The following is a 10,187-nucleotide window of genomic DNA, read 5'->3' as shown; positions in this document are numbered from 1 at the left end:
TTGCAAGACCGAAAGGTTGCAAAGACCGAATCGTGGAATGACCTACCTTTCAAAGTAAAAGGTGGAATGAGTGGTAAGGTCAATCATTCGTATCTGAGAGGATGTAGAGTGTTAAGGTTTGAAACATTAACTGCAACAATGTCAGTTAAGCATTCGAAAGAACTACTTGAGATATTCTCTAAGTCAATAGTTTGAAACCTTAAAAACACTGGTGAATGTGTCCAAGAGTCTAGGAACACATCCCAAGGAAGATTTTTCCTTAAAAGCCTAGACATTTTGAGCATAGCAAATAGATATGTTTAGCGCAAAATAAGTTACCAACAACAAGAAAATTTGACAAACCTGCCTAACCTCCAGATTACAAGCTGGTGAATAGACGTTTGAAATGAACAAATTAAGCTGGTCAATAGATATGTTCTCCACAACAACATATGTATCTACTCATTTAATGCATTGTTGAGAAGTACACTTTTATCTATATGGAACAAATAAAGCTAGTTTTATAGCACTGTCTCTGCAGCAATATTTCCAGACTGGATTGCTTTTTTAATTGCTATCAGAGTATTAAACTATCTACTATGCTGTATTGAATATGTTGAATGTTGCCTCTAGATTATTAGTAATTATCTGTTCATTTTAAGCAAAGAAGATTGTTAGAACTTGCTACTCTCTCACCCACATTGCACATCAACTAGTAGAGATTTAATTAGCAATTCCTGGACATGGACCACCGCCAAATCTTTGGTATGATTGTGAGATGGAACATTTCCTTTTCCCTATGCAAGCCTGTCAAGCAATATGAAAGATCAAATTAACAGAAAAGTTTTAACCGATTTTCTTATGTAATTTTTTTCTTTAATAAGAGTGTTAAATACTAGACATAAGTGCTTTCTAGCTGAGGCTATGTGTTGATGTTTCATGGCAGTGGTTATTTTTATTATTGTAAACTGATAGAAAATGTTAGGATCAAACGCTTACCACTATGCCAAAAGTTATTATATAGCTAGTAGCAAATGCATCATTTTATTTCCTATAGACCGTCATCACATTTTCGAGAGGCAGCCCTTCATCAGCCTCCGCCCAACAATTCCTTAGTTACCAATTGATGGACATTGCCCTTTACCCGCCTCGGCCCATCAGAAAAGAAAAAATGGACAACATGTAGAAAGCTAGAGAAAGAAAAACTACACCTTCTCAACAATATCTTTGTCAAGTGTGATTGAGACCTGGTCAAGTGTGATGCCATAAGGGTTTCCATATTCTTCCTCAAATAAAACTAACAGGTTTCCTGTTGGTTTGAGAAATGATCTAGGAACATTGTACCTGTAAATCTACAAATTTAGTTGTTGGCCTTTGAATTTTACCATTTTGGTCATGATTTACCAACTAGGACTACAACTTACCAAGTTTGTGAAGGTGTGCCTGCAAGTGTATGAAATGAGACCCAGTATCGGCCAATACTTTGGCCATTAACCCAAGCTTCTCCTTTCCCCATAGAGCCAAGGTTTAAAGCAAGAGGATCATTGCCCTTGGGCTCATCAAAAACAGTCTGTCAAGTTGTTTTAAACTTTGAACTTAATTAACAAGAAATGATGACATTAGTAATGGTTGCAGATAAACTTAATTACTACACTTGAGAGGCAAGCCATTCACTTACCTTATACCATATAAGTGGTTGAGAAGAGCTAAACTCTCTCCACTCAACAGCATTTGATCCTTTCTCAGTGTAAATTTGTAAGTTCTCTCCCAACAATCCAACCTTTACACAACGACGAGAAGCTATGCATGAAAATTGAACTGTGTAGTTTTAAAAATTAGCAGAGCAGTAGCTATGAACAGATACTACATTGTAAGGGAGTCAATAGTACTCAAAAAAAAAAATTAGCAGAGCAGGGTATAGTATTATATGTGAACTAATGGCTACCTGATATCCCCATGAATGATTAGAAAGATCCTGACTTCCTTCAATTGTCACTTTTCGTGGTCCAAGAGTTTTATGCTCAAGATATGCTCCTGAGTTCTGTAGATAATATACTATGAATGAGTTTTCTATGGTGTTGAAAACGTACGTTCATTATATTATTGTTTCAAATTTAAAAAATAGTAATAAAATTAAAGGGAAATGTTGCACCAACAAGGAAGTTGAAAGTTTGAGATGAGTAATTACTGGTAATCCAACTGTTGCACTTAGCAGGGAAATGTTGTTCATCCCCTTATTCAGAGAAACTGTCCTCTCTAGTGTAAAACTCAAGTTCCTAAAAGTTCCATGTGCAGAACCTGAAATAAAGTGTTCCCTTCAATTCTTTCGCTATGAGCTATAGCTTTTGGCGTAGTGGTAAGCGCTTGATCCTAACAGTCCAACTAACAATGCTTACCTGCTAGTTCTCCATTAACGAATATATGTAAAACGTGTCCTAAAGACTCCACACTGATTGCAGATTTGGGATCTGAGGATTCTTGCTGTAAACTGTCATAGAAATTCAGAGTTAGTATATTACAGAGCATCAAAGGTTTTGCGAGATTGTATGCTTACCTCAATGTGTACCATAGGTAATCAGATACATCTTTAGTAGTGTTCATGTGGTCTAGCAATGTGTCTGATCTTATGTTGGTGTCATCGAATCCGACAACTAGCTCTTTGAATTCTTCCCATTCCTCAGTTGAGTCAAACTTCAGTGCCGGCTGCATTGATCTTGTATTGGATTGTGTATTTACCTGTTGGAAATGGCCGGAGAGATGAGATCAGAGTCGTTATGCTTTTAGTCTCTAGCATAAAATGGTAAAAGAGAATTCTCCTTTGAGAGATCAAGAAAGGGAATCTATCAGAACTTGCCTTGGCAGTGTTGAACACAACTGTCTTGCAGTCGGGTAAGATGCTAATAGATTTTGGAGGGAGTTCATAAGAAGAATTTTGAAATTGCACCGTTGCACTTTGTTTGCCATCATTATTTATTAGAAAAGCAGCACAAGCTCCTGAATCTCCACGGAACACATAGGCCTGCAGGTTGAATATATAATTAGGTATTAGGATCTCTCATTTTGGAATGGAAGTGAAATATTGGATAAGATCAGTGAAGAAATGAAGAGAAAAACATGGTTTGTTATGTTTTTCTTTTATATTGTTATTTCATGGTGCATGCATCTTTGTTTTTCCTTATACCCGTCACATATTTAATAGGCAGGATGTTAGGCTTGACCCTTCAGTCCTTTGCTCAACAATTACCCCTAGCAATCAAGGGCTTACCAAAAATTATACCTAGTAGCGAAGACGCAACTTTATTTCCTTATACACACACATTTTCTATAGGCAAGGTTCTGGACTTGACCATTCAGGCCTCCGCCCAACAATCTTGTTATTCTCTTTTTCATTTATATTTTCTTTTTTCAAGCAATGAGGTAGGAAAAGGCAGGAAAGTGGGCTGAATATATAGAAACCAAGAAGAAGAGCATTTTTACTTCTTGAAATTGACCCAGTGAAAAGTTAGAAGGTGTGCCGGAAAGAAGGATTTGTGAGCACATTTTGATGGCAGCATGCAACTCCTTAAGATGGCCCCATTTTGGCTCTCTGAGTAAACCTGCAGATGGAGAGTGTTTTTGTACATACCTTATATTAGTAGAAAAATGCACATCTTAATGAAATACTAGGATATGATTTCTTACCATATTCATCTAGGGGAGCTTGGTCATAATAACTTGTTATCATAAACGAAGCAGCTGTCCTGCCGAAATTGGTTCCCCCATGATACTATGAATGTTTAGACCAAGAACAAGGTTTGTGTTAAGAGGATAGCTTTACTATATTTAGCTTTTTATTATATTACTTGTGCTTTGGCTTTCCATTGAAGTAGCTAGCATACTATTGGGTAATATAGTGTTTTATTGTTCAGTTACCATGTAATAGTTGATATAGCTCCCATTCTTCCTGGCAATGAAAAGGGCAACATGGAATGCTATATCTTCAGCTGATCTGATCAGTGTATCGTTGCCGTATACTTGATAGCTTAGACCAGAAAGAAAGGAGATAAATGAGCCAAGTGGATGGTTTCCAAATGTTGAATATTAATCCAGGTAATTTTGAGTGACGAGGGAAACACGCATTCACTATACAAGAGTATGTGCACACTGAATAAACCCCGCCTTTTGACCTAGCCGACAAAGGACTAGGAGAGGTAAACCAGTCTAGGTTACTCATAATTGATCGGCTGGAACTAAATTGGTCAAATAGGTCGTTCCTGATAGGAGTGTAACTTGTAACCTTGTGGTTACCAAGTCAACAATCTGACTAACTTGGTTAGAGTTTCCCTTAAAAGCATGAAAAGGGACCAATTAGAGCTCGAGGCCCGTGCCCTCAAGGTGGACCGTATCTGAGAGCTCTGGCAATTGATGCAGGTAATTTGATAATAGAAAAAGTTAGGTTGTGATTTCCTTTTATATATATGTGCTTACAAGCTTGTCCAGTTCTCTGTCCAAATTGCTGGCTTATTTGGTGAGTTTGGAGCAAAATTTATCTCTCCACATCTCATCCCATTGCATGCATTAATCTGCTGACAGATAGATAGTTCATAGTTGTGTTTATATACATCCAATTAAGAGATTGATATGTAGATGGAATGAAGGTGGGAGATGAGAGCTCACAACAGGATCAGGAGCATCATCTTGCTTGCACATCACCCAGGGCACACCAGTCTCAAGTCCCACTGCCATTTCTGCTGCCCACCGAACATAAGGTGGACCCTTCTCCCTAAACGCCTTCTCTATATTTTTGTATTCGTTCTCAATCTGTGAATTGTGTTTATATTCTCGTTCACATAAATAATACGGATTATTAATTAGCTTAATTAAGGAAATTGAATAGATATGCAAATGTGGGCTTGGCCCATATGGATTGGCCCGACCCAGTAGTGGATCGGTACGGCACAGCCTTGGGCAAATTATTGCATGGACCATGGTCCACACAGCTGTGTAGACCAAAAATAAAAAGTACATTATTTTTGTACTGAAGGTACATTATTCTTATACTGTAGGTACATTATTTGATAGTATCTATCAAATAATGTACCTTCAGTACAAAAATAATATACCCTAAAATAATGTACCTACAGTATAAAAATAATGTACTTTCAGTACAAAAATAATGTACTTTTTATTTTTGGTCCACACAGCTGTGTGGACCATGGTCCATGCAATAATGATTGACGACAGTCTTGTACATAAGACTGTGCGGGACTACCTTTTATGCAATATAGGCCGAGTTAGTCTGGTGTTTTTAAAATGTGGGTTGGACTGACATGAGTACATGACATGACCTACATTAGTGTCAGTCATTCTGGACACGACTTATTTGACCACACTAAATTTGGTTACACTTTTTTGACCAAGCCTTGGATTTGTTTTTGGTGAGATAGAGAAAAATAAGATTTAACCTGAGAAAGTATAATAGGACCTCCTTGAGAAGCATACAATCCCTCAGACTTCATCATGCTCACTATCTTTTGTGTGTAATTTTGCATGTACAGCTGGCAGGATGAAGAATGGATTTGATGACAATTAACACTACTTTGACATTTACATGAGGATCATAGAAAGTTGAGGGATTCATTACCTTAAAGGGTTCATTATCAGATCGGAAAATGATGCCAGGGACATCATGCAACCAAAACGGAAACCCCCTGTAACACCCACCACAATTATATTTCTTCTCAATATTAAACATTACTTCATCTTATGAATTTATTAATTACTGTGATGCTACACTATTAAACTTTAGGTCTCGTACATAATAGTACGTCAAAAAAATAAATATTAAGAGGGGTTTGGTAGCTAGGAAAGTTTGAATTTTACTGAGAATTTAAAATGTGGAAAAATTTCACATTTGGTATAATCTTTGACTTAGAAAAATTCGGGTAAATGAAAATTAGATTTCATGATATCAAAGAAAGTAAATCCCACCTAAGAAATGTAAGATTCTTTATCTCGAAGGGCTAAGAATCTATCAAATTCATTCAATTACGAATTTATCCTTTTTGACGTCAGGTTAAAAGTCTCTTATAAATATAAAAGAATTTGTTTCTCACACATTTCTGTAATCTAATTTACAATATGATATATATATGTATGTATGTATGCAGTATTCCATATATAACTTGATTAACTTTAATTTTTGGGTACTTAATTAATTCGACGTATTAAACTCTCGGTTATTTGTTATATTTTTTTAATGTTTGTTTATAGCAAGAATATATTAGAGATAATAAAAATTTTTCTAGAAAAGTTTAAACGAATCAAACATCTTAATTAAATTTTCTAAGTAATTTAATTGTTATATATGTTTCCAAGAAACACCGAACATGTTAATTAATTTCTCTTTAAAGTTATACCCATAAAATATATTCCTTGGAAACATTTTCCCGAGAATTTAATTGATGAGAAAATACCAAACTGCCTTTAAGAGTAAAATTAGAGTGTCAGAAATAGCATTTATCTTACCCATAATTCCATTCAGCTTCAATATATGGTCCGATACGAAGGCATGCATAAAGACCTTGTGCTTGAATTTCCTTCATGAATCTTACTATATCCTTTCTTCCGCTAAAATCGTACTAAAACGCGCATATACATATTCAATTATCTGAAAAAATAACTTAACATTTGTTTTGAATATTAAATGCATACGTAATTTATATTTATAGAAAGATATATATTTGTTGGACATTAATATATGAAGGAGGACAATTATTTAGTGATGCAAGAAGTATTAAATTAGAAAATAAATTAAAAATAAACAAAATTAAGAGTCTTATAATTCAGGGAATTTTATATTAGAAAACATGGTTTCAATATAATCTCTAAAGTCTGATTATTCATAATATTTCAAAATTTCTATATCGGATGTAATAAAATAAATAAATAAATAAAATTAGTGGTGTAGATGTTGTACGTACCTGACCAGGTTGAGGCTCATGAATATTCCAAAATGTGTATGTCTCGATTACGTCCAACCCTCCTTCTTTGGCTTTTGTTATTAGAGATGGCCACATCTTTTTAAAGTATTAAAAACAAAAATTATGCTATTAAAAGAATGAAGAATTTCATGGTAGCCATGGACGAGTACCTTCCGTCCTCATCCATGGCTGCATGGCTGGACTAGGACGACTTGTCGTCGTCCCTAATTTGGAATGAGGGTTTCATAACGAGGAGGTCCCGTCCTAGTTAGTTTTTTTGTCAAAACGTAAATAGATTTTTTTTAGATAAGAGGTGAGGTTGACCAATTTACTCATTCACCGTAGCTAATAAATAAATAAATAAAAAGTTTTTTTTTGAAAGGAATAAATAAAAAGTTTAATTGCTACATTAGTGAAGAATTTTGGTGATAATATTTTGGCACTGTAGGCTGTAGCTTTCTCCTTTATTTAATTGCTTATTTTCAGCTTTACTCCCTATAAATAGTGTTATTTTCTTTAAATTGATCTCCAATTACAATTTAACTCGGAAAAGTATTATATTGTAATAATTTTAACTCATAAAAATTATTGAAATTATGAAATATGTTTGAATAACTCATAAAAATAATATTGTTATTATACCATGGAGCATAACTCACCTTGTAATTAAGGTGGATCACTATCATAAAATTTGTTTTTAATATGTTAAAAATTAATAAATAAACTTTTACATTAAAAATAAATTTTCAATAATATACTAAAAATAAACATTTATCTATATATTATCCATGTTTGCGGTGTCTTTCACAATATAATTTGTATCGACATATTAACCGAAGCTAATAAGAATAGACGGGAAGAAATTGAAGTGGTAGCTGTAGCTAACAAACAAATTGTAGTCAAGTAATGCCGTAATGGAAATAATATAATTGTGTCTTCAGCCTGCAGTGTATCTCGGTTATATAAATTATACTTTTTTATGTTATAAATTTGGATTCAAATCTTATATTTTATTCCTTTTAGAAATATAAAGCGGAGTTAATTGCTATGTTGAGGAAATTAATGACCTTATTTCACAATTAGATATTAGCTATTAGCAAATTATTAAAAATTAACAATATATAACAAGTTGTGTTGTCCGTGGACTTGGACCGTTAAATGGACGAAGAAAAATACGAAACGTCTCGTGGTTAAAACCCAAAAAAAAATTAATAAAAATTTGTGTTAGCTTTTTTGATCAACTGATTGTATTAGTTATTTATAGAAAGATTTATGGTAAAATTAATTGTTTAATGTTAGCAATTAATATGTAAAAAAAAACAATTATAATGACTTGGTTATAACAACAACAACAATAATAATAATAATTAATAAATTATATAACAATTGAATTTAATATATAACAATAAAGAATAAATATTATTTCTAATAATATTTAAATAAAATTAAAATAATAAAATAATAACAAAAGCAATATTAAAAAAAAATCTAACAAAAAATTTAATAAGTTAAATATTTTAAATTTTTAAGTGGGGTTGTTTTGAGTTGAAAGGTAGGCTCCCCAATAATGAATTAAATTTTAAAATGAAGGATTTATAACTTGTAACTTGTAAGGTTAGAATAAAATTTAAAAAATTAATGTAAATTTAATAAAGAGATATAGAAATTAAAGCTAGCTTACATCAGGAGTGCTACGAGGATAATGAATAGAACCAGAAAACAAAAGCTTCCGTTGGGCGTCGATGATGAGTGATCTCCCGTCATACGTGACGTCTACTCCACCCACGGCAACCGCCGTGGCCACGGCCACCAGCCACCGTACCCACCACCGCCACCACCTATACATGTATGCCTGTGTATATATAATGAGGAGTCAAAAAACTTCAATTTCTCTGCAAAAGTATTGGTTCTGTCGTCAATGCACAATGTTGTTGAGGATTCATATTATTTAAAGAGGAAAAAATTGTGTACCTTTAAAGCAAAGATTTGAAGCCGACAAGTGAAATGAAGTGAAGGGATACATTAGACAAGTGAAGGGACAAGCAATGCATGGATTTTGGCTTATACGGAGGCCTTAGAGCTGTCAAAGACTTAAATTCATGAAAAAAACATTATACTATTTTCTCCTACTAAGTATTTATTATCACATAATTTATAAAGTTTTTGTAAACAATCTTTTATTTTTATTAGTTACCAATTAATTAGTTGACTTTACTGCAATATAATAAAGAGCTCACACTACAAACGTTCTTTTTTCCTCTTGAAATTCTCCTTCAAACGTTTTTCTCATAATGTGGCTTTCATTCATTCAATGTCCATGAATTGACTGATTACACCACTAATAAAAGATGAATTTAGTTACCAATAATATGATGTCACATCAGGAGAAAAAATTTGTAGGAAAAATACGAGGGATATATAGCATTGCTCTAAAAAGAAACTATTATAATATTATTTTTAAATTTGAAGTCAAGTTATTATCATACAATGTTTAGTTATCAAGGTAAATTAATAATGTAATTAAATTAATACGTAGAAAGCATATATAAATTAATAATGTAATTAAATTAATACGTAGAAAGCATATATATATATATATATATATATATATATATATATATAGGTGCTAAGTGCTAACCTTTTATTACTTTTAAATTGATGTGTACCATGAAAACTCATCAAACAACGATGGTATGCGTATTTGGGTGAGATATGACTAGCTAGCTTAATATTGTCATGTATCTTACGTCTCCTACACCTCACATTTTCAAATATGTCCATTTCAATCTTATCATATTTAGTTATTTACTTACATATTAATATTGTAATGTAACCACTAGTATATTAATTTGGTTAACCAGAAAAATACACAGCCACTATTCAAACTAATTAGGTTTTTTGTCAGACTCATTTGCCTTTTAACTTTTAAGCATGATTTGAGGCAATTTGGCATACTAATTAGGAGTATTTCTTTGATGCTTTTATGTTTAATAGTAAATTAGTAATCGTTGATTTATTAGTTTCAATGGCTACGGATTTGTTCATAGGTTTTACGTTAGAGATGGTTCTCATGTGAGTATGACCTAAATGGCACATTAGGTCCATTAGGATAGCTAATTGGGAAGGGTAATTGTAAGGGTCTCGATTCTCATTTTAATTAGACTAATATTTTGAATTGATTTTGATAATTAAAGTTACCTAATAGTTTGTTCAATTAGTCTAATTTCTTGATTAATGTAGTTAAAT

At 32.9% G+C, this 10,187-nt stretch overlaps 1 protein-coding gene across 3 annotated transcripts; it reads right to left on the bottom strand.

Annotated features, from left to right (window-relative positions):
• Positions 1-415: 415 nt before the first annotated feature.
• On the bottom strand, positions 416-8,856 carry LOC116002174 (beta-galactosidase 16-like). 3 transcript variants are annotated; one of them, XM_031242237.1, is made up of 19 exons: positions 8,623-8,856; positions 6,942-7,037; positions 6,487-6,599; positions 5,603-5,669; positions 5,424-5,516; positions 4,636-4,779; positions 4,447-4,544; positions 3,892-4,000; positions 3,661-3,745; positions 3,457-3,575; positions 2,834-2,998; positions 2,534-2,715; positions 2,376-2,467; positions 2,168-2,277; positions 1,925-2,020; positions 1,658-1,759; positions 1,404-1,549; positions 1,191-1,323; positions 416-786 (listed from the first exon to the last, which is right to left on the bottom strand). In XM_031242237.1, the coding sequence occupies exons 1-19, from the start codon at positions 8,785-8,787 to the stop codon at positions 703-705; spliced, it is 2,199 nt and encodes a 732-aa protein (XP_031098097.1). In that variant the 5' UTR covers positions 8,788-8,856; the 3' UTR covers positions 416-702. The 3 variants fall into 3 exon arrangements, with proteins under 3 accessions (XP_031098097.1, XP_031098098.1, XP_031098099.1); XM_031242238.1 differs by having other exon boundaries at positions 4,447-4,541; XM_031242239.1 differs by lacking the exon at positions 5,424-5,516.
• Positions 8,857-10,187: the final 1,331 nt, after the last annotated feature.

The sequence above is a fragment of the Ipomoea triloba genome, chromosome 13 (genome assembly GCF_003576645.1).
Source record: "Ipomoea triloba cultivar NCNSP0323 chromosome 13, ASM357664v1".
Classification (NCBI taxonomy): Eukaryota; Viridiplantae; Streptophyta; class Magnoliopsida; order Solanales; family Convolvulaceae; genus Ipomoea; species Ipomoea triloba.
The sequence above is the reverse complement of the archived record's forward strand: the minus strand, read 5'-3'. Positions and strand labels throughout refer to the sequence as shown.